General features: G+C 43.3%; 1 protein-coding gene across 1 annotated transcript in view; it reads right to left on the bottom strand.

Annotated features, from left to right (window-relative positions):
- The window catches only part of MAGI2 (membrane associated guanylate kinase, WW and PDZ domain containing 2), a 747493-nt gene that overhangs the window by 22969 nt on the left and 697754 nt on the right, over positions 1-26770 (bottom strand). The window contains exons 18-21 of the mRNA XM_066633432.1: positions 24220-24405; positions 19892-20066; positions 15807-16047; positions 9544-9687 (exon numbers count right to left, since the gene is read on the bottom strand). Coding sequence (XP_066489529.1) covers positions 9544-9687; positions 15807-16047; positions 19892-20066; positions 24220-24405 — 746 coding nt within the window. The remainder of the gene's footprint in view (positions 1-9543; positions 9688-15806; positions 16048-19891; positions 20067-24219; positions 24406-26770) is intronic.

Genomic DNA, 26770 nt, shown 5'->3' with positions numbered 1-26770 from the left:
ACAAAATGCTTCTTTTATGTTATAAGGATATCTTTTATTCCTGACTGTAGCTTCTTGGGTTGTCTGTCTTGACAAACATGTACAAGCCTTGCCCCCAAGAATGAATATCCTGATTTGTCAAACCAGTTGTACAGTTAAGCACAGACAATGGAACATAACAGCTCCCTAAACCTCAGACCTGTCAGTTTTCCTATCTATGGATGTGCTAGGGGTTATCACCCACACATGCAGCTGTATGTGGCAACTCACATGAAGAAGCCAGAGAGCAAAAAACAAAACCAAACAAAACCACCCACTTGTCAATATTTTTCAGCTAGAAAAACCTCAGTTAAATCTGCAGAGGCATTTGACTATTGTAGCGCAGAATGACATGTAACTACAGTGGGATTGTCTAAATAATGTCCAGCTGTTGGAAAGCAGGCCTCATGGCTGAGCAGATTAAATAAACACATTTATCGACACTTAAGCAGCACACCTGTTCTGCAATAGCTCAGCATGGGGAGAGTTCTCCCTGCTAGTACGGAGAGAATTCTCACCATGGGAGGCACCTGGATACTACAGACACTTCTGTCTGTGTGCACGCAATTTTTATAGAAAGAATGTGAAGCCAATTATAGGAAGAAGCAATGACTGAAAAAGTTTATGACGGAAGAAAGCCACATGAAAGCTTTGTTGCCATACACTGATCTCTTCCTATTTGTCGCTCTTGAAAAGCAACCGCTTTCAAGTAGCCTGAAAGAAAGAATACTTCCACATGGAGGCCAGCAAATATTGCTTCTGTGGGGTGGTGTGCCATGCTGTGATTGTAACCTTTGCCCCCTGAGCTCCATGTGCTTTGTCTTAATCCACAAACAAAGCTGTGAGTCTTGCTGTAACGCATTGAAACTCAGATTTGGCACCACTTTATAAAAAGCATATAAGTACATAGGAAGACAGCCTTTCTGAAACTTCTCCCTCTCATCATAACAGTCACCTACAGCCCAATCCTGTTGGGCCTTGCTGCCAGTGGAGCGCACATTCTGCTGACAGTGTCTGCTGCAAAACAGCCATAAAGCATACTCTGGCAGTGCACTGTGCTGTTGAGAAGGCCAGAGCTTGTCAGGTGGCAGCAGAGGCAGGAGGGGGTGAAACTGAGTGGGAGGATCGGGGGGCATAAAGGCTGCAAGAGGGGGTGGATCTGGTGGTGATGGCATGCAAAGGACCTAATCCCCCTTTTCTAAACCCTCTCTGCTCTCTTTCTCTCCTCAGACTTGTGCTAGCAAAACTGCTAGCACAGGTATGAAGAGACCCATTGCTGGGTGGGAGGTTTACAGAAGTGTAAGGGGATTTAAATCCAAAACCTCCCAATTTGCCATCCCCTCTGAATATAGCACACCTGTTTTTGGCAAGGCTGCACCAATGGGGGGGAGGAGGATAGGGTTGGGCGCTAGAAATTTGATAGTTGCTATCATTGGGAACCCTTCTGGCAATATCCGTAAAGATGGACATGCCTGGACAAATCATTCTCTTCCCCCCCCCCATATTTACTATCCTACCCTGTCAATAAATTGAAAGAGAATTGGTAACTGACACTGACTTGTTTGCTACTTTTTTCTCCTGTGCTTGCTGGATAAAAATACAGTTTCTAGGCCATGGCTGGATGTGTGTGTGTGCATTTTTGTTGTTGCATTTTTGTTGTTGTTTTATCTGCATAGTATTGAAAAATCTAATAAACAGGTTTTTTTTTTAAACCATTTCTACTGCAGATATACCACATACGTTTAATTACTGATGACCTTTCAGCTCATCAGTTATTAGTTCACGAACATCCTAACTAGGAGAGGAGGAAGGCACAACCACAGAACGCTGATGCTTCCATGAGATATGTGTAAAATCAATTTGGCTACAAGGAAAACCTTATACAGGGCTATGAGGAGTGGCTGTTTCAGGAAGGTGGGTTGGGGAAACAGGAAATTTGGGTGGCAAGATGGCTGAAGGCCAGAGCCTACTCAGATTGTTTAGGTGGCTTGAATGTTACCTGGATGCAGATGTTCGTGAGTCATGCTTTCTGGGTTCTTTTTGCAGCTACTCTAAAATGCAGAAGAGAACTCGTGTGGATGAGATGTACAGGCTGCTCCCACTGAATAATGTGCAATTCCAAATCAAAGTAAATAGAATATTGGGTTTCTGCAGAATGTATGACAGGAGTGTCATACACACCAATACGTAACTCACATATTTTTTTCCTACGTAGTTGCCAGTTACATCTTAATTACTCTTTCCTTACACTTATGAGAGCAGTAGAGTGCATCGCTTAAAAGAAAGAGTCATTTCAGTTCAGATTAATTCAGATTCTCCAGCCATGCACTAGAACAAGTGAGCTATGAAATTGGGCGGCCTGTTTTGTGACAATAATGAGGAGATAATATTCCTAGGGAACATTTAAGTGACATGATTATTGATAGGTTAATTGCAAATAAAAGTGTAATGCTTTAAACAAAACCATTAAAATAAAGAGAGTCAGATGTGTGCAACATTAATATACACTTTTTTAAGGAATTACTTCTATTTAGCAGGTAAATAATTTCCCTCTAACTATACTTCTCCCAATGAGACCAGGATCTATTGACTTTCTTGGACAAATCAAGCCTTCCCATACAAGTATGTTTAAATTGATTCTGCAGATCTCTAGACTGCTGGCTGCCCTTAAGTCATGTCTATAGATAACCTTCCCATGGTTCTGGTTCAGCACTGAAGCACTACATGAAAAAATAGGAGGAGTGTTCTTTAAAAAAAACAACTTACAAACAAAACAGGTACAATGTAGCATAGAAGGATCTTATACTGACATTGTAGACCTGATCAAACAACCTGCATAGTTTGTGGTGGCCCCTCTATTGCTTTTGTTACTGTATTCTTGCAGACTCTATGATGTATAGTGTTGCAAATTGTGTAGTCTGAAGACCTGAAGAGTACTAAAAACACCAAGTACAGATGCACATCAGATCCCTTCCAACCTATATTTAGATGATATGCTGTCCTTAAATTCTTAAGTCCTGAATTCTTAAGTGATTAGAATATGTGGTAGAATCCCAAGTATCTCATCATTGATGCAACAACCAACATATACAAAACACTGAGCATAAACATAGAGCATATATTGATCCTTATGTGTAACTGTGTAGATCAGGGGTGCTCACACTTTTTTGGCTCGAGAGCTACTTTGAAACCCAGCAAGGCCCGGAGATCTACCAGAGTTTTTTTACAATGTTCGCGCCATCATAACATATAACATTTATGTGTACAATGTATGTTGGTGTACCTTGAGCCCCACTGAGTATAACAGGACTTACTCCTGAGTAGACATGCCTAGGATTAGGCTGTGAGGCTGCAATCCTAGCCACACTTACCTGGGAGTAAGCCCCATTGAGTAAAATGGGCCTTACTCCCGGTGTTTCCTCCCAGAGGCACCTGAAGGGGGGGTCGGCATTTTGCTATCTACTCATTTTGCCTCGCGATCTACCGGTAGATCGCGATCCACCTATTGAGCACCCCTGGTGTAGATATTCCATTGAGTCACGTGCTGCCACTACACACATCATCACAAGTGATCATCCACATGTAAATTTCACTTTTTAAAAAAAACAACTACACAGAGGTAGTATTTCCTGAGTAGGAAAAGTGTAATAGCTGAAGAAGACCTAAGAAAACTGAACATAATGAAGATCTACGAACTGAACCTGAAGGAAATGGCAGGAATACAGAGAAAGAGATGGAACTGTGATGGGGTCAACAGGAAAGACAGATGTTAACTGGAGCATGTGATGCTTGTGATAAATGTAGGTTACAAGATTGGTGCTTAGTGGGTTAGTAAATATTTTCAGTCTATGTGCATGGCTGGTTTATGAAGTTTCAAAGCAATTACAGTTGCCTAACTTCAAGCAAGTCGCCTGCTGTGCCATTCTTGAATGAGCAAGCCTCTGCCAACAAAAAACTCATTACAGGTGCACCGCTTCCCTGCTGCACCATAAATGAATGTAATTGCTTGCACAGGCTTTCAACCTATGTTAAGTGGGGAATTTTAATGGTAAAAACAGCCCAATGATTGTGCACAAAGGGCACTGCTGTCTGTCATCTTCTTAATGCATTTTATAATTAAACCTCTTGAAAGAGACTAATTACCCTATGGAAAGTGACATCTCATGTTTATACGTGCATTGTAGTTTCCAAATTAAATGTTCAATATCTTATTTTCTCCCCCCCCCCCATCCTTCCTTCTGACAGAAAGTGACAGCAAGGGAGGTGCGGCATTGTAAAAGTTTCCTCACAGCTTGAAGCCTCCTCTTCCCCTGACTTATAGCTGCTACCTTGGTGAAACTTAACTAATTATAGCAGCTCTCGGAAGAGCAAGCAGATTCAGTGCTCAGGCTGCTGTCAGTTGTGGGTGGTAGACAGTAATGGCTGTGAACTGGGAAGCTGTCGGCTGAAATCTCACCTCAGCCATGAATTTACTGGGGGGCCTTTATTAAGTCACCATTCCTCAGTCTGAACTCCAGTTCTGTAATATAGAGACAATGACCCTGAATACGGGGCTGGCGTAAGAATTAAAAGAAGACAATGCATATGAAACACTGAAGTATCTATCCATATTATTCACTGCATAGATTTAGAGTGATTTTGGATGGTAATTAAAAAAAAACACCACCAGATGCAAAACCACCACCAGACAGTGGCATTGCTAGCAGGGGTGTGGGCCGCACCGGGTGACATGCACAGGGGGTGACATGACTACTTGCTAAATTTTTATAATTTTGGTATTTCTGAATAATACCATCATGTCAGTCAATGTGTAATTTCATGCAGAATGCATTAAAACAAACTGTGTTGATATATATTCTATCAGATGTTATGGACAAAAAAAAAAAAAACAGCGGGGTGGGAAGGTGGTACATCACCATGCACACTGCCCATAGCATTGACCCGCCCACTGCATGGGAGGAGGTCCATCATAGGGGTGATGTGCTGGCCTACCACACTGGATGACACAAAGCCTAGTGATGACACTGCCACCAGGAGCCTTTCACACTAGGCTGCTCAAGATACATCTATGGCTGCTATTAGATGAGTTGGCCAATAATGTCTGACATGTAGCTTGGACGGGGAGATGTACAGTTGAAGCTTGTGCATCTCTCCCATATGAGCACTCCTGCAAAAAATAAAATAAGAAATGAGGAAGCGTAAGTTGTTCAGTTCCAGTGTCAGTGCTCCTAAGTATACACTGAAAGCTACTCTCAGTCAGTTGTGCAAGAGGAGCAGGCAATGAAGTTGGGACCTTTGCATTCATGCTCTCCTCATCCTGCCCAAGAATGAATCTATCAGTTGCCATTATATTTGGGGTTACTACTGGGGCTAATCCTATCCAACATTCCAGTAATGATACAGACATGGTGCAGCCCCAAGTTAAGGGGACACAAATTCCCTTACCTTGAGGAGACCTCCAAGACCCCCCCCCCACCGTAGGATGCAGCATATGCCCCATTGGCATGGCTGCATTGGTCCTGGAAAGTTGGATAGGATTGGGCCTAAGAGTAATAGGCAAACATGGTTCTCCTACAACCACAGTCCAGTCATAATAGCAACATTCATGATAGCAACAGAACCCTTAACTAGGGATGCAGACAGCCAGATAGCATTTTTCCTTGCACTCAAAGCTGTGCCTGAAAGAAAGAGCATATGCAACTATTAATGGGGTCTTTATTGCACTTAAAAACAATAGTCTAGAACAGCATTTCCCAAACTGTGGGTCCCTGGCAGGCCGTGAAACTGACAAGGAAGATTAGGCTATGTGCATCAAGCTGCCTGCTACCCAATCACCATTTTAGCCAAAGGCATGAGCAGCTGGTAAAGTGAAATTTTTTTTTAGGTGGGTCCCAATGATAAAATGTTTGGAAACCAGTGACCTAGAAACATCTTTAAAACTAAATTCCCTGACGGAAAGGAGGAGATGAAACTATCATGCTTTACAAATTGTTAGATGGCCAGTGCAACGTATAGCCCCTAGTTACTAGGTGGCCATAGCGCAGTCGGCCTCCCTAACAAGGGTTGTGAGAATTATAGAGGCAACTATGTGTGCTGTTCCAACCTTTATGAAGGAAGCACAGGATAAAAATCAGGATGACAGGCTTGCTAATTCATTAGCTGAAATATTGGAAGAGGTAGGCAACTGCAGATGCAATCTTATGCATACTTGCCTGGGGGTTAGTTCCATTGCACATAATTGGACTTACTTTTGAGTAGACATGCATAGGCTTGCTCTGTAAATCAGATATCTGGCAAACTGTGGAATGGAAGCTGTGTTAGCTTGTTGCCATAAAAACTTCAGAGACGCTTGGGGCACTTTCAGGATTAACAAATGTAGTATAAGCTTTTCTGGACTGCAGGCCACTTTACCAGATGTTATCACCTCAAATATATTTGCAGGTTTGTCAAATCTCCTCTCAACTATTTTTGCAAGACAGTTCATCACAAAATAGAATCAAGTATCAGAGTACTAAAATGTACATCAGACAAAACCACAATCTGAACAGAGACACGCTTGTAAAGTATATGCTTGTTTATCCCCAAACACATCTATAGCCTTCCGCTGCAAAAACGGAATTATTTTCCATCATGAAAGCTGCCCTTTGCACAATATAGGGCATTATATTGTAACACCCCATTAGGGTTACAATCCTATATACATTGTATAGGGTAGTGGGTGTTTCACAAGGATTCTACCGTTCCCCTGGCTGGTTTCTATGGTTCCCCAGGGAGCCACGGCTCACAGTTTGAGAACCACTGACTTAACTCATCAGAGACTTACCCACTATTACTGTTGTGAATCGTCACAGCAGCATCAATGTAAGAATGACCACTGATCATCCCCCTTTCATCCCATTGTCCTTTTGACTCCATATCTTAACCATTATTTTTTGTTCTCTGTCGTCCATGTGTATACTTGCCAAGTGAGGATCACACTTCATGCATCTGATGAAAGCTTACGCTGAAATAAATTTGTTAGGTACTACAAGATTCTTTAATGTCCTCTTGAGCATTTCCATATCAGTGGATCACTAAGGCGAAGAGCTCTCTCCAGGGCAATCAGAAATTGAGGGTGTATTGTACTTGTATTGTACTTCTGTTCCTTGCCCACAGGGAACTTTGATCTATTGCACTTTTGAATTCAGACAAATTCTGTTTGCTTCCTTTCCAGCCAGCAGTTTCAATTGTGTTTTTTTTTATTTCTTTGATGTTCCTAGTGACTCCTCTGTAAATGAATACATCTCCTCTAATCTCGGACGAGTTCAGTTCCATCAGCCTTGTATACCCATCATCCCTACTGAGCTTAGTGACCCATCCTGTGAACCTTGCCGAAAAGGCTCTTGCACATTCTATTAAATACAGTATTGCTTTTCACTTTCTTCACCCACTTGGCTTCTCTCATATGAGTTTGCTGTTGAATTGGCTTCAGCACCCCAGCTACTAGAACTCTTTTATGTTTCTCAAGCTCAGCAAGCCTTTTTCCTTTTCTGACTTATTTATATTTTGGCTCAATGCTTTGTACCTTTTCCTGGTTTGATCAGAATCTTGTAAGATCAGGTGCAGATATTTACTGTGCAGAAGCATTATAACCTACATTAAAACACAGTGAGGGTTTAGAAAAAAAATCCTGTTTATGATTGTTATGGCACAATCCTGAGCAGCATGCACACTGGCACAGCACATGCTGCATTGGTGCTTGCCATTGCAAAAATGCCGTACTTTGTGACAGCGTAACGGTTAACGATATTAAAACTGTTTGATGGCTACGGTCCAGTAAAAACTCTCTCGTCTGATGTTTTGCCTGCAACTCTGGCAAGCATTTTCAAAGGTATAGGAGCACCAGAATACTCCAAACCATCCTGGTCTCCTGGGTGAATGCTGTTAGTTGCTAGGTTAGTTGCTAAGCTAGATCATATAGCAGTTGCTGGCCCTGGTGCAAAGGTCCATGCTGGCTCACATTCTCCAACACAAGGAGCAGCATAAGCTGTGGAAACTAACTTCTGTGCTGAGCAGCATGGAAGTGGACTGGGGCCCAATCCACCAACCTGGGGCAATGTGGACTTGCACCAGCTATATAGCCCATGCAGGAAGAAGTTGCCCCACTGTGGCTGCTGACGCTTTCTCTGGGACAAGGGGACAAATGCCCCCTTACCCCGAGAAGACCTCTAGCATGCAAAATTCATGCACAGGATGCAGCGTAGCCTACACTGAGGCCAGCACATAGCTGTGTGTGGATTTGCACTGGATTGGACTACCCATCACTAGAAGAAGAGAAAATGATCTTCTGTGGGGATGTGTGAATCATCAGTGCACTAAAGCCTCTTAAGGGCATGACTGGTTTTCAATTGTTCATCAATGACAACAAACTTTCACAGCATGTAAAACAAAACACTAACAAAAACAAGCCATTTAAAATGAAACTTGGGTGTCGCAAGCATGCCATAAAGCATGTTTGTGGCACCACTGAGTAAGCTGCACTGGTGGGAAGGCCTGCACCACCCTGCCAGCACCGCAGGGGAAGGCCAGGTCACTGCCTGTGATGAGGTAAGCAATGTTTGGCACAGGACATGTAGAGGGTCGTGGGAGGGTGTGGGGGAAGTATTCCTGGGCAGGAAGAAGGTGGAACAGAGAGAGGGACAGGCCCAGGAGGGCAGTGGAACTGGCAGAGGCCTCCTCTAGCAAATCCTGTGTCGGGCTAGGGAGCCCAATATGGAGCTTCTGAAGTCTGTGCCAGCAATTTAGCTGGAGCAGCCTTGAGTAGCCCCATTGTGAGGGCTGGGGTTGTACTTGGGGTAAGGGAATGAATGTCCCCTTTCTCCCCGATCTCTGGTGGCTTCCTTGGCCCCACAGGATACAGTGGTGGCCATTTCAACACCACTGTAGCCTGCAGCAACAGTAGGCATAGGACTGGGTTGTTAAACTAAAGTTCTCCAGTATTGGTTTGCAAGTCCCACTCACTTGAGTGGCAGGTGTTTATGAGAAAAGGTTGTTGGATAGCAGTCATGAAATCCAGTTTACACAGAAGGAAGTCCCATTGAAACTGACTTTCAAATAAGGGTCAAAACAGACATGACATCAAACGTATCCTAGCTTCCTATGTCATTTCTCTTTTTCTCTTTAACCCTCATGCAAGGCTTTTGATTCTATCATCAGATGTAAGATATATCAGTCACTTCGTCAGCTTCTCAAATCATGACTTGGCTATCAGTTAAATTAACATTTAACCATAGAGGCTATTGAAATGCATATAGAGCTGCTTGGGAATGCAATACCCTTAGCAGAACCAAAACTTTGAAGGTTGGATTGTCTTAGTTAAGCAGGAACACAAAAAGAGACAGATCATACGTGACAATACAGCAAACTAGATGCGTACATAACTAGAGGACCAGTTGTTCACTCAGAGATGTAATTAACCTCATGTCTGTTTTGGCCGTAACAGGATTACAGCTTTAGTTTAGCACCCACTTCTTCAGCCCATCTTACCCTCATTCTTCCATTTCTTATTGCTGGCCCATCTTCTGCCAACCTCAATACATAAAGGTCCATTTTATATTCTCTTCCTCCTCGGATACTGAATCCAAATCCTTTGGTTCCCTTCTCCAAATCAACAGTAAAATAATCAAAATCCTGTATGAGCAAAGAAATGGGGAAAAAAATTATTGTGATCAGTAATAGCATTTTCCTTCACCGAGGCTAAAATTTCCAATCCACAGCTCATTTAACTGAAAAGCCAATTTATTGCTTAATACAATGGCCTAGTTCCGATGCTTACTAGACAGTCTGCATGTGCTGGAAGGTATAAAATGATGTGTACCCCCTCCATATGGACAGTCACACATGCAAAAGCATCATCCCAAGTTTATTCCTACTTCCTTCCTACTCTTTTTTGAGGGGCAAGAATCAAACAATTCTCTCTATCACATGTTTAGGCTGCTGTAGATATGTCTGTGCTACACGTTACTTTAGGTGCGTGGAGGAAGGAAGGGGTGTGCTTGCTCTTTCAGCCACACACAGACTGATGCAGACTTATGCAGACTTATGCAGGGGATGGACGGAGTGGATAGGGAGATGCTCTTTACACTCTCACATAACACCAGAACCAGGGGACATCTACTAAAATTGAGTGTTGGGAGAGTTAGGACAGACAAAAGAAAATATTTCTTTACTCAGCGTGTGGTTAGTCTGTGGAACTCCTTGCCACAGGATGCGGTGATGGCATCTGGCCTGGACACCTTTAAAAGGAGATTGGACAAGTTTCTGGAGGAAAAATCCATTACGGGTTACAAGCCATGATGTGTATGTGCAACCTCCTGATTTTAGAAATGGGCTATGTCAGAATGCCAGATGCAAGGGAGGGCACCAGGATGAGGTCTCTTGTTATCTGGTGTGCTCCCTGGGGCATTTGGTGGGCCACTGTGAGATACAGGAAGCTGGACTAGATGGGCCTATGGCCTGATCCAGTGGGGCTGTTCTTATGTTTTTATGTTCTTATGACTACTGCCATCTGGTGGGTGTTTGAACTGGAATTGACAGTTGCAATATCAGAATGTACAGTAAGCGATGATGGGGTGAACCAATACCCCATTCTAGGTTGGCAAAGCAACATCACAAAACGTGACATTATTTCAGAACTGTGAATCCAGTAATGGACCCAGCCCTATCCCACCCTGGGGCCAGGTTCACAGCACACTGATGTTCTGTACTGCATGCCCCCGCCAGGGATACTCACGAAACACATGGAGCCTCGTGCAACGCTCCAACAAACTCAAGAAGCCTTCCCGGTTTTTTCACTACTCTTAATGAGCTCTTCCGGTTTCCTGATGAAACTGGAAATACTCTTTAGGAGTGTGTGAGAAGTCTCAGAAGGTTTTTCTCACACTTCAGAGTGCCATGCAGGGCTTCGCCTGCCTGTTGAATGGCTCTGATGGGCAGGCGGATGCTGCACAGAGGCGGAGACGGCAATGGCAGGTTGTGGCAGGCGCGTGGTGGGAATGGTACCTGGGGCTTTTGCTCCTCTGCCCCCTTCTAGGCCTGCCACTGTGTGGATCATTAAGATAGTATTATAGGCAAAGAAACAAAAAGAAATGGAAGCACGTGGAAAGAATTTCAGTAAAATAAATGGGACACACTTGCAAGAAAATTGCTATAGGAGTGAAATACTGCATATATGTGCTTACATTTTTAGAAGTTCAATTTTGTATAAGACTATAAGGTGGATTTTGAGAATCTTTAACACTTTTCTTGTAAAGTTTAGAAAACCTGTCAATGTACAGCTACCCAAGATGATGTTTCAATGTACTCCTTAATGACTAGGGCAAAATCATCTGACACATCTGTCTGTATGCACATCTTCTGAACAGCTCCCATTTATACAAACATCAGCAAAATCAAGTGACAGACAGTAGGATTTTTTTGTTGCAACATGACAACTGTGCCCCTTCAAGCTGCAGATGAAAGGAAGCCATGTAACAGTATTTGTACATCTGAATGGAAAAAAGTCTTTCCTGCACGCAGAACAAAATCAATTACACTACAGTTCTTTTCCCCGGCATGCTAGTTTTCTATGTGCAGGGAAGCTTTTTACCTGTGTGGAGGAATATTTAAATCTACAACTCCTCTCTCTCTTTTTCCAGGAGAAGGCAGAAGTAGTACAATTTAGGGAAAGCTTTTCTCCTTAGCTCTGTTGTTGTATAAACTGGCCCTCAGATAGATGTGCTTGTTCTTCCGAGGTCTTTGTTTCAAGTCCCTGGAACTAAGCAGGTTTAAATGCTTTGTTGAATCTAACCTCAGCTGCCATTAACCAGTTGAGTATGTCCTTTCTGATAATGATGATTCCTGTAAGAAGTGCCGTTCATGTGAATGCACATAATTTCCTTCACATAAACTCTGGTCCATTGGATCTGCTTGTTGCCTCTGCCCCATTCCCAGCATTTAGATACTGATGCAGCGTGCTTTAAGATGAGGTCACTAGACTTGTGAGAATCAAAATGTCAAGATCTGGAGGCTCTGTGCAGAGAGGCACCTGTTCAATTTATGTTCAGAATGTCTTTGCTTGCATGAGTCACATCACAATGCAAGTACATGCACAGGTATGACCTTCTGAGTGCCTTTGCAGGCAATTTTATAGTTTCCTAATTACAAGCAATCTCCATCTACTGCAGTGATAGAAGATCAGCTTCCATCTGCTTCGTATTGAGGCAATCCATCCAGTGGAGTTACTTTATGACTCACATTTAGTTGCATGATAAAAGTGGCATGTCCTGGTTTTTTTTTATTTTTAATAATTGACTACAGACCCAATCCAACGTGCTACCTTAAACAAGCACAAGAGATTATATGCTTCCAGTTGGTCCAAATTTCACCTCCCAGAGCTGTACTAGCCTGGAAAGTATGGAGAAGCATATATAGGCGTGCGTTACTTAACAACCTTCCACTTAATGAGGGACCGCATATGCAACTTTATTTATATTGTGTTTTGTTGTGGTCAAAACACAACAAAGAAGCACAAAGAAACACAACAAAGAAGCTCTTAATGAGACAGTCAGGTCTCCCATAGCCTGCAGCAGAGTGTCTGTTTACACCACAAAGAGGCTCTTAATGTAACAAAGAGGCAATCTATTTCCAGTAGCCTGTGCAGCCAGCTAGTGTCTGGCAAGGAGTGTCTGTTTACACAACAAAGGCACTAGATTGGGCTGAATGTTTGCTTAATGACCTAATCAGATCAGATACTTTATTAACGGTCATCCGACCAGCTAGTCACAAATCAACACAACAAAATTAAAACCAACATCCCTTTACACATATATAAAATCATAAAATCATCAGTTTATACTCTCGATTTTCTTTCTTATCAACTGTGCAGCATGGCAAAAACCCTGAGCCCGTCAGGATTAACATCAGATAGCAGAAAAGCAAGCTGCTCCTCCACCTGCATCCCCGTTACAGCACCAAAAATCGGGGAAATACATTTAAATCGCAAATCATCATAGTTTGGACATTGCAGAATAATGTGGGCAGTTGTCTCCACCACATTATTATGGCAGGGGCACAGTCTTTCTGAGTAAGGACGCCTTGCATAACGTCCCAAAAGAACTGCTGATAGAAGTGCATTGCACCTCGCTTTAGTAAAAGCAATCCTGAATTTTGGAATAGTGATGTTATAAAAATATCTGGCAGGAGAAAGCATAAGAGCTTGATCCCCAAGAAAAACATATGTAGAAAGTCTGGCTCTCGCAGATCTCAATTCAAGATCCACCAACCTCTGACGCAAAATTTCTTTTGCGTCTCCCGGGCTCATCATCGTTAAAGACTCAGGGGAAAGATCGCAAAAATTAAAGTAGTCCAGGCACCTCTTTTCCCAGGAGCCTATAAAGGGATCCAAAAAGATCAAATGAGTAAAATTACTCTGTCTCGAGAGAATCTTCAAGAAATAATGCAAGGCATTTAGCCACATCGACATCTCTATACTTGGGATGCCGGATTCCAGTCTAACCACAGTATTCGGCACACATCGGGGGACATACATCAGTTGACACAAAAATTTGGTCTGGATCACCTCTAAAGACCTGGTGTTTAAATATGGGGCGATCTCAGAACCATAAAGCAATTGAGCCCTAATTTTAGCATTATGCAGCCTTAGAGCTGCAGGGAGAAATTTGGCACCTTTGGATGAATAAAAACGATAAATGGCACCAGATGTTTTCTGTGCTGATTGACCGACATAGTTTTTATGGGCCAAACGGCCACCTTGATAGTGAAAAATCACCCCCAGGTATTTTATTAATTTCTGCTCGATGGGTTTCCCATTTAGGAGCCATCGATGGGCCTTATAGCGTCTGGCAAAAACCAACACCTTTGTTTTATCAGAATTAATGATCAATTTCTCCTGTGAGCTAACCAGGGCTAAATGGCGAAGGGCCCTCCTCATGCCGACCTGTGTTCTTGATAATATAAGTACATCGTCAGCATATGCCAGAACAGGGACGTAACGATCAGCAAGCTTTGGAGGATGTAAGGCCAGATCATCAAAGGAGGTAATCAGTGAATTTATATAAAAATTAAATAAAAGGGGGGCAAGAACACAGCCCTGTCTGACCCCTTTATTAACTAAAATCGGTTTCGTTAAATGACCACTAGATGAACACCTAATCCTTATGCCAGAGTTGCTATATAAGCTGACCATAAGCAACAATAATCAACGATCAATAGATGAAGCTGCAAACTTATCCCATAGCCTTGATCTAGGGATTAGGTCAAAAGCAGCCTTGAAATCAACAAAGGCTGCAAAAAGTCTTGAGCCCCTAGTGGCCAGATGTTTCTCGACAAGGAATTGCAGCACCAAAGTCTGATCAAGGGGTGATCTTCCGGGGCAAAAGGCTGCCTGAATATCAGCTATAATGTCTTGAGATTCCATCCAGGCTAATAGCTTATCTCTTAGATGTAAAGCATAGAGTTTGCTAATAACATTTAGCAGGCTAATAGGCCTGTAATTTGAGGGAATTTCATGAGCTCCTTTCTTATAAATGGGAACTATAATCGCTCAACCCCAATTTGAAGGCATATTAGCAGTTTCATCGATATACGAAAATAAAGCAGCCAAAGTTGGAGCCCACCAATCCTGGTGTTCTTTAAGCATATCACTCCTAATAAAATCTTCCCCTGGAGCTTTTCCACTTTTTACTCTCCTGATAAGAGAGACAACCTCCTCACTAGTTACAGGTTCCCAGGATGGAAGATCTTCAGCTAATAATTTTGATCTTAAATCTGGACAGGGGGGTTCCTCTGATGCATAAATCCCCTGAAAGTGTTCCACCCATTCTGATGCTGTAATATGATTAGAGGCTCCGAGGGAGACACTTTCAGTAGTGGATTAATAGTATGCCAGAAAAGAGAAGTATTTTTCTGAATGGCCGCACTAATTAAGTCTTCCCAATTTATCTTTATGAAGATTTCCTTCTTAAGTTTGATGGTTTCCTTAAATTGCTTTTTTAAGTTTTTTAGATGCACATAATGAGCCTCCAATTGAGATTCTCTCGCCATAATCAGAGCAATGACCTAATCGCATAACAACGGGATCATAGAACATATCCCCATCATTAAATGATGCACACCTGAAAAGCATTTTTGCAACACATAGAAGCAATGCAAGGGTATGACTTTAAACACATAAATGAAGTCTCTGTTTTGGGGATTATTTAAGTAAATTGTGCATAGGAGCATGACAATGATGAAATGGCCTGAAACCTTAGGAGTGGGGGAAGGATTTATTTATTTATTTATTTATTTATTTAAGTATTCTACTTCTACCACATTTCCAATCTCAAGTGTGTTCCTCCATGTGCTATTTTTAATGGTAAAAAAAACCCTCGCTGAAAGCTTTTCTACCCCATCAAAATTGTACAATTCTATCCCATCAAAATTGTACAATTCTATCCCATCAAATAATTGTATTATTATAAATACCTGTATTATTATACATGGGATGTGCAACTGGGATTTGAGCTGCAGTGGAAGCAAAGTACTGTACCAAAGCCTCCCTCCAAAATTACATGCTGTTTTGCCCTCACCCTAGGCACTGTGTACCCTATTCTGGGCATCCTAAAGGGTTAGGATTGCACCCAACGTAATATTAGCAGAAATAAGTATCAACTTTATTTTGCACAAGTCTGGGCATGCTGCCATAACCCATATACCACTATGCCAATACAGTATACACATATATGTACACATATAAAATAGGCAAATACCTGGGGTTGTCTGTAATCCGATAGGGGGTACTGCCTGGTGTCAGGAGAATGTTGCCTGTAGTCTATCAAAGGGGGCTGCCTGTAGTCCAGAGGTGGAGGCTGCTGGTAATCCAATACTGGAGGGTGCCTGTAATCTAACGGAGGCTGTCTATAATCCGTTGATGGCTGCCTATAGTCCGTAAATGGAGGTTGCCGGATGTCGGGTTTCACATCCTGCCTTGCTTTTACCTCTGACCTATAGCTAAATAATAAAGAATAGTTATACTGGAACATTAAGAAGGCTTTAAAAAAAGAGTAAGAAACAAGAGTAGCTATTCAAGTAGCTATTCAATACATTCCATTAAATGCAAAGCATACTTCTGGACCGTATGATTGGGTAACATGAGGCTTAGCCAAGGAATAAGTGCCTGCATTGATTTGCTTACTTTCAGAGAAAAACCAGACATGATGTTTAAAGGACTCTTTCTGACAGTGGATATGTGTGGCTTGCAGTTTTGCTGACAGAAAACATCTGCTGATGTGGGACAATGGAGGGGGGAGAGGGGAGCAGATCCTTATTAGCCACTGTTGTGAAGTAGCAGAGGAGGGAGGCATAGGGAAGCCCACTCGGCATTGTGGAAGTATCTGCTAGCTGGTGACTGACTAGCATCAGTGGAACATCCCAGTCCCACGCCTGGGGCAAAGGTCTGCGATGGTGCCCCCCCCGCGGGCTACCGCCACCCCCATGCAGAAATCCACCCCCCCCACTCACCTGAGGCTCACAGAGCCTCGTGCGACCCAGGAACACGTCGGGGAAACCTCTGAGAGGTTCCCCAACACTATAAACTATGCTTCCGGGAAACCCGAAGCACAGTTTCTGCCCCCGTCGGCAGCCTCAGAGAGGCTTCCGCAGGGTCCTGGTGCCTCGCATCTGAGGCTTTTGCCCCATCGGACCTTATGGTAGGTCTGCAACTGCTGACTAGTCGAGCAGTCCTCACTGAAATTAGTGCTCTGTGCTGCTAAAGTGGATACTAGCTTGCTAGTGCATGCACAGTGCTGACTGAGAGGACCCTGCCTCCTTCACCTCCTCCCAACAGCTATAGGTTAAGGTCATGTCTTGTCCTTTCCTCCCAATCTATTTCTTTCTTACGGTATTTATATATCACTTTTCTCATAGACTTGAGTCTCATAGACTCAAGACAGTTTAAATTGGCAGACTGGCCACTACCCCCCCTTTTTCCAAAAAGGGTTTTTACAAATGTTATTCTATGAGAGAAACTCAAAGAATCCTCCATTTCTCAATTTGCCTGAGGTTCTGTTTGCTTGTGGGGAGGCCTCTGCCATGTCTCTGTTGATATTAATCTTTTGCACATGTATTAGCTTATACAGGCTGAGGTGTACGATGGCGGGTGCACAGCTCTCGCACTTGTCAGCTAAGCTGAAGACCAGATAGGAAGATCCTGAGGCTGGATGAGTCCTCAGGGTTTCATCTTTACTCAATGGCAAGGATCCAGCAAATCAGTTAGTCAGGGGGAAACCTAACTTGTGTTAGTGAAACAAGAGAAGCCCTTCATCTCCCATAGCCAACTACTATCATTTATTTATGACATTTAAATCCAGCTTTCCTTCCATCATGAAGCTTAATGCAGCATACATGGAGGCCAGCATACATGCAGCATACATAGAGGCCATCCGTCAGTGGTGTAGCTAAGGCATCTGGCAGTCGGGGGCACAAAAAGTTTTTAACACGCACCCATTTTTAACAACCCCCTATTTGAACGGAATCAAATTTTACCCCCCCCCCCACACCTGGTTGCATCAGGGAGGTGGTCCGAGGCACAGAAAGACAACATGTAGCCTCCCTATGCCTCAGAAGGACTCCTGGAGGCCTCCTCAAGGCACAGTACCTGGAAAATGTCCCTTGTCCCTTCCTTAGCTACACCACTGCAACTCCCCATCCAAGCACTGACCAGAACCAGACCTATTTAGCTTCTGCAAGGTTGTTGTACCATGTGGCTGCAGACCACAACCTGGAATCATTTGAAACTGAAAAGCATTTGAATACCATTTTGTCATAAGACATGGAGCTTTGCTCTCCAAAAAGTATAACAAATTAAACATTAAAAAAGAAGCCTTTTGGAAAAGACTAAAGTAGTTCTTTGGAGCCTAATCTTGTAAAAGTTTTGGATAACTAGGACCCGACTTTTAGAACATTACATGAAACGAATCCCCACTGATTTCAGTGGCATGCACTTCCAGGCAAATGTGTTTAGGACTGCAATCTATTTTAAGTAGGAGTGTTAAATGAAGATGACATACAGGGCTTTGCACATGAACCACAATTAATTAGTCCTTTTTAAAACAGTGTAGAAACTTTGAAACTGTCGTTTAATGTTGGGTTAAGGTTCTGCATGAGGTACATTGGTAAATCAATGATGTGAAGTGAGGATAATGATAATGTGTTTGGTCACATTTTACAAGACAAAAGTGAATCCGAGGACAAAATATAACTGTCTGGACATCACAAAATGGCCACAGAAGTTTGAACGTACTAATTATTCTTAGGCAATGCATTGTGACTTGTGCCTAAGGAACAAAAAGGGTATTCTGGCAAATAGGATGGAGAAATGATCCAGAACTACAGTGACCTTCTGGAAAAAAAGACTGCTGTACATTTGTTTAAGAAACTAATTTCTAGTGGTTTATGTGTAGACAATGGGCGGAGGGGTCAGTTGAAGATGAAATACTATCATTATATCAGATATGACTTTCACAACTGCTTTTGCTATGACAAAATTCCTGAACATGACTATTAGTCATCATTTTCACATGATAAGGTCTTCTTGGAATTGTGTGGTTAAAATAATTATACTATCTTGAAATTCAGCATTTTGAAGGAATTTTCAAAGGCTTGTATTTTGTGACTCTGCCCACTGGGCCAGCATCACAAGAATTCTGATCATGAAAATGAACAGATGATACTATGTCTTTCACCACTGTGGTTGATACCAAGACAGCCAATGTGGCATAATGGTGGATAAGGGATAAGGGAGTCCCATGTTTCCTTCATCCAATGATCATCGATTCTTTCAGAGATGGGCAAAAGCAAAACATTAATCCTTCCCTGCCTCTTGACCAGAACTTCCCTGCTGCTCGCTCGGTCTGAATGATGGCCCCAAGCGGTCTTTCACGCTGCAAAAACAGTAAGAAAGCACACCCAGACAAAGATAGACTTGACTCTGCGTGCGTGGGGATGAATGCTGAGTCAAGGGTCTTCCATGTGCATAACTTGAGTGTACACGAGTCAGAAAAAAACATGCATTTTTATGACTTGACTTGAGTCACCTGACTCGAGTTTCCATCCCTGGTTTGGACATTTTGGTTCCAGTCCTATCCAGGCTACTGTGCTGTTGTAAAATCATCACAAAAAACACTTTGCAACAGCATGAAGGTTTGGTGTTCCAGTGGGAAGGCTGGAGCCTTCCTGCTGGCACTGTAGTGCATAGGGACGTCCCTGGGTGCAGGTAAGAGCAGTGTAGGGGCAGAGGTAAGGCAGGGGGAGGGGGTGGGGTAACATGGAGTGTTGAGGACAAGGGGTGAGCTGATTGGGTCCAGGAGTGGGGCAGGATCAGTAGGATTGGCATGTGCTGTATCTTATCCTATGCAATGATGTCATTGCTGGGCGTCTGGGGATGGCATCACGACACAGTTGGGACACTGTGCAGAAGAAGAATGGGTCCGTACATTGGCACAGACCCCTTAGAGTGAAGATTGCTACTCACCTGGCATGTATTTATCATACTGATGCTCTGATCAAATGGTTCCCTGCTGCTCACATTTAGGGATTAGGGAAAACACAAGTGCCATTTTGACTTGCTTGGAAAACCCAAGTTTTGACACCTTTACAAGGACCCAGAAATACTGAGTCCTTCCATTTACTGCTTGTACTATACCAACACTGAGATGGAGAAGTAAGCAACCATTTTCTGCAGTGTTTCACCGATATAATAAAAGAAAATACTGAATACAGTTGGCTGCCTCCTTGCTCTCCGAGAAGGTTCCCAAATCTTGCAACCAAAGGAAGCAGTACATTGTTCTTTCCTTACCTGTTTTCATGCCCTTGAGATTGGAGCGGCTGTGGAGGTGCTGGCTGTGCTACGGGACTCTGCTGTGCTACAGGGCTCTGCTGTGACAGTGGACTTTGCTGAGCCATTGGGCTGTGCTGCTGTGCCATAGGGCTCTGTTTCTCTGAGCTGGGTGCGGAAGCTGGGCTGTTCAGCTCTGCATAACAGAAGACCAGAAATGAGAGGGGTGGCTCAACATAGCACTTGGAAAAGGGCAAAGGGATGCAATAATCATCGTGTCACACTTTGCCTCAGATCTTTTATGCTTTGTTGCTTTTATTATCTTGGTTTGTAGAGATGTGCATCGCATAAGATGGGGATATGTTCTCCCCCCGTTGTTATGTGATTATGTCATTAAGCAAACATTTAGACCAATCTAGTGCCTTTGTTGTGTAAACAGACACTCCCTGCCAGACACTAGCTGGTTGCACAGGCTTTTGGAGATATATTGCCTCTTCTTTGCCTCTTCCTGTAAACAGACACTCTACTGCAGGCTATGGAGACCTGACTGTCTCATTAAGAGCCTCTTTGTGCTTTGACCACCATCATATACGTGGTCATTAAGAGGAAGTCTGTTAAGCGACACTCATCTTTAATTTGGTTTTAAGACACACAAACTTGATAGGCTAATTCTATATGTTTTGAAATCTCACACAGTTCTGGTTGAGGCAGGTGTTATTTAAAGCCTAACCAAAATCAACAAATGGCTCCCATTTCCCACTATTTCTTTTATAAGCAGAAATTTATGAGCATTTGGAAAGTTTCAGTTTTGAGAACATGTGAGAATTTAGAACAGATAGAATATTGGACACAAACTTGTGGAATAGGGCGGAATGGGGCAGGGGGAGGTGATGGAATGGGGGAGGGGAGGGTAACAACGGGGGTGGGGGTGAGCGGATTGGACCAAAGAGGGAGGAGGGATTGCATACACATGTGCTGTATCCTTTCCCTTTCCCAAACACAATTTGCTGATACAGATCCATGTGGACCTGCATCAGCTATTTAGCTCATGCAGTCCGAGTAGACTTGTTTCACAGACTAGGGCTTACCTCAGGGCAAGGAGACAAATGTCCCCTTACCTCAAGGAGCCTGCCAGCCTTCCAACTCCCCCCCCCCCGAGGTTACAGCGTGGTCCGTGCTGGCGCCACTGCATTGGATCAGATTGGGCTGTTAGGCTTCCATCTCTTGACTGTGAGTGCAGTCATGTCAAATGAAAGAAGGTTTGAATAGGTGGCCTTCTGGAAGTCTGTCACAAGATGCTGCCCAGGGTGAGAAGGGGTATGGAAGGGGAACAGAAAGAGGGAAACCTTCCTTGGATACAAAATGATTTGGCAGGGGATAACGAGTGTGCATGATCTAGTCTGAAGGACTAACCCTAGTCTAGTCATGCTATTTCAGATACCCCAAGGAGTTCCATGGGGCTTGTATCCGAAAGGCCAATCCTAACTAACTCTCCAGTGCTGATGCAGCTGCAATGCAGGACCGAGGTAAGCTCCATGACTGCCACCCCCACTTCAAGATGCAGCGTGTGCCCTGTTGACATGACTGCATCAGTGCTGGAATGGTAGTTAGGAGTGAATTCAACTAAGGCTGCAATCCTAACCACACTTTCCTGAGAGTGAACAAAATATGACTTACTTCTGAGTAGACCTAATTAGGATTGTGCCCTAAAACATTAACTCCATGGGCACAATCCTAACTACTTAACTCCATGGCTGGAGAACACCAGCCATGTTAGGTCAGGTCCTGTCTAGGAGGATGAATGGCAACCACTTTTATAAGATGAATGGCAACCACTTTTATAAGATGCGTGTAAGTGTGCATATGACATCTAAGCTAATCTTTTTTAGAAGTGGAGCTGTCTCAACTGGAAAAAGTCCTCTGAGAAGCAGGAAGTGCTGCATCCAGCAACACAAACTGCTACCAAATCAGACTCCTGATGTATTCAACATGCCTAGTCTGTTAATACTGTGCTACTGGGATGTGAAATTCAGTTGTACTCATCTACTAACCCTGCAGCTCTAAGAGAATGTTCACACTAAATATTGATTCCTTTGTGGGAAGACAGTCAGGCAGAAGTGTCTGTTTATCTCAATTGTGTCTTGCACAGTTTGTAGGTACTTTTATCTCAGCATAGGCTCATGGCTATTAATATAAATATCTGGGACCAAGTAGAGTGGGATGGGAGTGGGGAGTGCAGACCACATGATGCAGAAAAGGAAGGAATTGTTTTTGACCCTTTTGATTTTTTAAGGTCTTATGCCTCAGTTCTAACCCCCTCCAGCTGCCAGCATAACTAACCTTGCACCAATGCTTGACAACTGTTGTAAATCAGCCTCCACCGATTGAGTTGATGTAGGTCTGAATTGCCCCATAGCGGCTGCTGGGTGTTTACCACATGGCAAGGGGGCAAATGTCCCCTTACCCTGAGTAGACTTCCAGGGGCTGAAAATCCTCAATGGGATGCAGCAGAAACTGTGCCAGAGCTGCTGTATCACCACATGGGGGTTTAGTTAGGATTGGGCTGTCACTCTGCTTAAAAGATTTCTCTCCAATAATACTTAGCAATTGTGGAGCACTTACAGAGTGTGCAAAGCACTGCGTATGTATCATTCTGAAGTTGTCCCTACAGCTCAGTAAGATAACCGAGTATTTATTAACGCCCTTATTGCAGCTGGAGAGCAAAGGCTGAGTGCGAACGGTATGTGCCTAATGAGTGAATGTGAGAAGTGAAAGTTAACCAGGGAAGTCCTGATTCACAGCTCAGTCTCTTGGTCACTATGCTACATCGGAAAGCGTAAGTTGTTGTGTCAAAGACACTGACATACTTGTGGGGGGGATCCAAATGGTACCTCCCCACTGTTAAAAAATATAATAATAAACTAATGACCCAGGGCCCAATTCTATCCAATTTTCCAGTACTGGTGCACTTCTGCCAGTGGGGTGTGTGCTGCATCCGATGGTGAAGGGGCAGTCACTGGGGCCTTCTCAAAGTGTGGGAACATTTGTTCCCTTACCACGGGGCTGCATTATGGCTACACTGGAGCTGGAAAGTTGGATAGGATCGAGCCCCCATTCATCACAATAAGCTGGCACTGCACCAGTGCAAGGGCTGGAAGACCATGCACAGCCAATAGCATGAGGCAGACAGGCTACTGATAGGTTCCGCTGGCAGAGGGGCCAGATCAGGGAAGAGATGGGGACAGATTTCAGTGGCAGCAATGTCCACTGCATCCCAAACCTTGTCTGGCCTCAATCCATCCCCAGCAGACTCCTCAGAGCTATAAGAGCAAAAGAGCTGGCGAAGATCTGAGGAATCCCATTGGGGAACCTTCTGTAGCTGACACAAAGGTGCTTTCCAATCTTTCCTTTCTCAACTGGCCTTGTCCCTGGTTGGTGTGCAGGATGCAACAGACACTGCACCAGGGACCCTGCATCATGTGTACCAGCCTGGGATACAATTGGGTCGTAAATCTTGATAATTTGCCATTCTTCTGTGGAACTTGAAAATTGGCCATTTAAATTGGGCCACCTTTCCTCCCTTAATAGTTAGGGTTAGCTCCATTATCATTATTTGTATGCAGCTCACTGGATGACAGAACAATTAGAATTAAGATTCTACTAATCTTTTTTTTAAAATGACAGAGGAAATCTGCAACTGGCTTCACTTTGAGTGGTGAAAGTTCAAGAATAAATGCCCTTTCAGCTTCCCCAACCTTAAGACGATTTAGCAAAATTAAGATTAAACACCATCAAATGAGAATTCTCTCTACAACATGGGCAGAGTTTTTACACCCAGGCTGAGCACAAATAAAAGTGAGTACACAAGTCTTCATAGCCATTGTAGCAGCTAGTTATTAATGTTTATGAGTCATTCTCTTAGAACGCCTGTGGTTCCAAGTCTGTTCTCAGTTGCATGAAATGGAGGGGGGAACCCAAGCAAATTAACTGATGTCAGTGGAGTTGCAATTATGTAAAAAGGGAGGGGGGGAGGATGGAACATGGACTGCTTGTGATTACTTCCAACGGCTCTGTAATGTTAGTTCTCCCATGAGGCAAAGAAACAGACCCTGCAGTACTTCATCAAGGCATATCCTGGTGGTTCAAACATACTTTTACCATTTGAAGTCTTTTTGAAGGGCTCAGATTCTGTTCTAGCAAGGTCTGCAGGAATCCAGTAATAACATTTATATAATGCTACACATTGGCTGCGCATAGAAAAAAACTGCCTAACTTTCCCAGGGGTGCAGTTCAGTTTAATTGGTTGCTACTTCTGTTTTCCTCCTGGGTTTTAAGGGTCAATTACTTACCCTCCTGAGGAATGATGCGAAGAGTTACAGTAAGACCAGCATCTTTAATTAGCTTCACAATATCTGCATGAGGCATGTTAATAATAGACTGGCCATTCACAGCTAAAATCCGGTCTCCAACTTTTAGCTTTGCACAGCGATCAGCAGGACTTCCATCAATTATCCGGCCTATTTTATGCGGTACAGCTAGAACAGAAGGAGAGAGAGAAAAGAGGTACATATGTATAGTTAACACAAGTCTACTGTTAACATGATTTGGAAGGTACAAACAAGCAGAGTAAATAAAGCATAAAAAAACAATATGAACAAAAAAGAAGAGGCTCTCAGCATGAGTAATGCCTGGCTTCCAGCACTCAAATATACTAGAATAAAAAACTTGGAGGAGAAATTTATATAAGAAATTGTGATACTGATGAACAGGCAAAAGAGTGTTAGTATGCTTTTAAAAATTCAAGCAGGAGCTCACAGTTAAGCCAGCAGCCAACTAACAAATGAGAAGATACAAATTCTTTGTAACCCCTGAAGATGCTTTCCAGAGTTGAAAGTGGAATGCTGGGACTAGATCCTGCAATGTGTTTTAATCCGTGGCTTACAGACTTGAGCAACATGTTAAATTATGTTTTAAGCAGAATCAGTGTTTGTACACAAGCAAAATGGCTTCCACTGGGAAATGCTTTTTAAGTGGTCTCAGCATTCAGCATTAAATCACATGCACACACACTCCATGTCCAGCATGCCTGGGTTTCTGTACAAAATCTAGGCAGCTAAGAGTGCAATTCTAATGAACTTTCCAGCACTGGCATAGTTATGTCAGTGGGGAATGTGCTACATCCTGCAGTTGGGGGGCAGTCATGGAGGTCTTCACAAGATAAGGCAATGTTTGTTCCCTTATCTCAGAGTTGCATTGTCCTTATGTCGATGATAGAAAGTGGGTTAGGATTGCGCCCTAAATCAGTGTTATTGGAGCTCATGCTGATAACTAAGTAAAACATCAACAGTCACTTTGGTGGCCATGACGGTCATTATTGATGAGTCTTCTTCTGAAGATTAACCTGGAGAAAAATGTCCTTCTTTTTCTACATTCATAGGACAAATGAAATTGCAGTTTATTTAGTTGACTGAAGGTGACACCACTGCCACACTACTGCCAGGTAAGCAGCAGAGGCACTGCAAGGTGGAGGTAGACCTCAAATGCACTAGCTGCTTGCAATGTTCTATGCCTGGCTGGTAATGCTGTGGCAATTCTGTGCAGCACTGAATCAGCAGGGAGGGGAGAAGCCATACTATTCTCCAGTAGAGTAGCTAAGGGGGGGCACAGAAAGTACTGCAATCACTGCAACATGCAGTGTTAGCTGCCTCTCCCATTCACTGTTGGAGACATTCCAGGCAGCAATGACAATACGCAGGAGAGCCCTTCGCTCTTCTGCACTGCTGTCACTTATACACACATTCCTGTGCCTGGAATACTTACTGCACCACCCACTGTACCGACACCATTGCTTTCTTCTATGGGGCTGTTCAGGGTACCGTTTTACAGGTACAGGGCCAGCAAGGTTGCACGCTTTCCCCTTAGAATTTAAAGAGCTTTAAAAAAGAAACAAACCTTATTGAACATTACTGAAGAACCTTTAGTAAGATACTTAGAAAGTGGCTCACCAGATCAGTTAAAATAAATTTAAACGTTATCCCATTAAACTGTTGGCATAAATTGTTAGCTAGCAATGAAAGTGTCAAACTGAAGCATGTCTTTTGTCATCATTTTTCCCCTCTCAAAACATTCCAAGAACCCAATTCAAATACTTGCTGACAAACTACAGTTTTGCAAAGAAAAAGTGCTTTAGTCGTGCTTTCTTCAAGAAACAGGATAAGGATGCATGGCTTTTAGCACAGAATAAACTCCTCATTAATTTCTAGTGCCGTACTATTAAAACCACTTTTAATTAAGCAAATTGTAATTTGATTTAATGCTCTGGTTTCATATAAGTCACTTTACTGTGCACAAACACCAGGCACGGTTAAGGAAATGCAAGACACCCTGGACATTTTCATGTTACTAGATCTAAGGGGGGGGGGGAAGAGGATAGCTTGAGTCACTCCAGGATCTGAACTACAACAAAGGTAGTGGGTAGGTGAAGTGGCCTAGAGAGCTTATTCAGATAAGCCCCTGTGTGGTAGGCAGGCACAGTTTTTGGTCATCCTGTACTGTTACAGACTCAAAGGGTTGTGGAAAGCATCCTGACTATAGCTATGCCTGTACTAAGAGCAGCCAAAACTGGCCTTCTGAATTTGACCATAACCACTCCTAAAAGCTCTAACTACAATCAGACACAAACAGGGTTTAGTTCAGCAGCAGCTGCTGCATTTCAACATGAACTTACACACCAAGGCTGACACACCAAGGAAGATAAGGTGAGGGGGGCAGCCATTAAAGGAGAAAGAGGATTAGTCACAGGCTTATCCCTCTTTCTGGCCCTCCTTACAATTCTGGAGTACTGGTGACCCTGGTGCAACCCTACGGCTAGGGCTGGCTTTGGAGCTGCAGGGCGTATGC

The sequence above is a fragment of the Tiliqua scincoides genome, chromosome 7 (genome assembly GCF_035046505.1).
Source record: "Tiliqua scincoides isolate rTilSci1 chromosome 7, rTilSci1.hap2, whole genome shotgun sequence".
In the NCBI taxonomy this organism is placed as follows: domain Eukaryota; kingdom Metazoa; phylum Chordata; class Lepidosauria; order Squamata; family Scincidae; genus Tiliqua; species Tiliqua scincoides.
The sequence above is the reverse complement of the archived record's forward strand: the minus strand, read 5'-3'. Positions and strand labels throughout refer to the sequence as shown.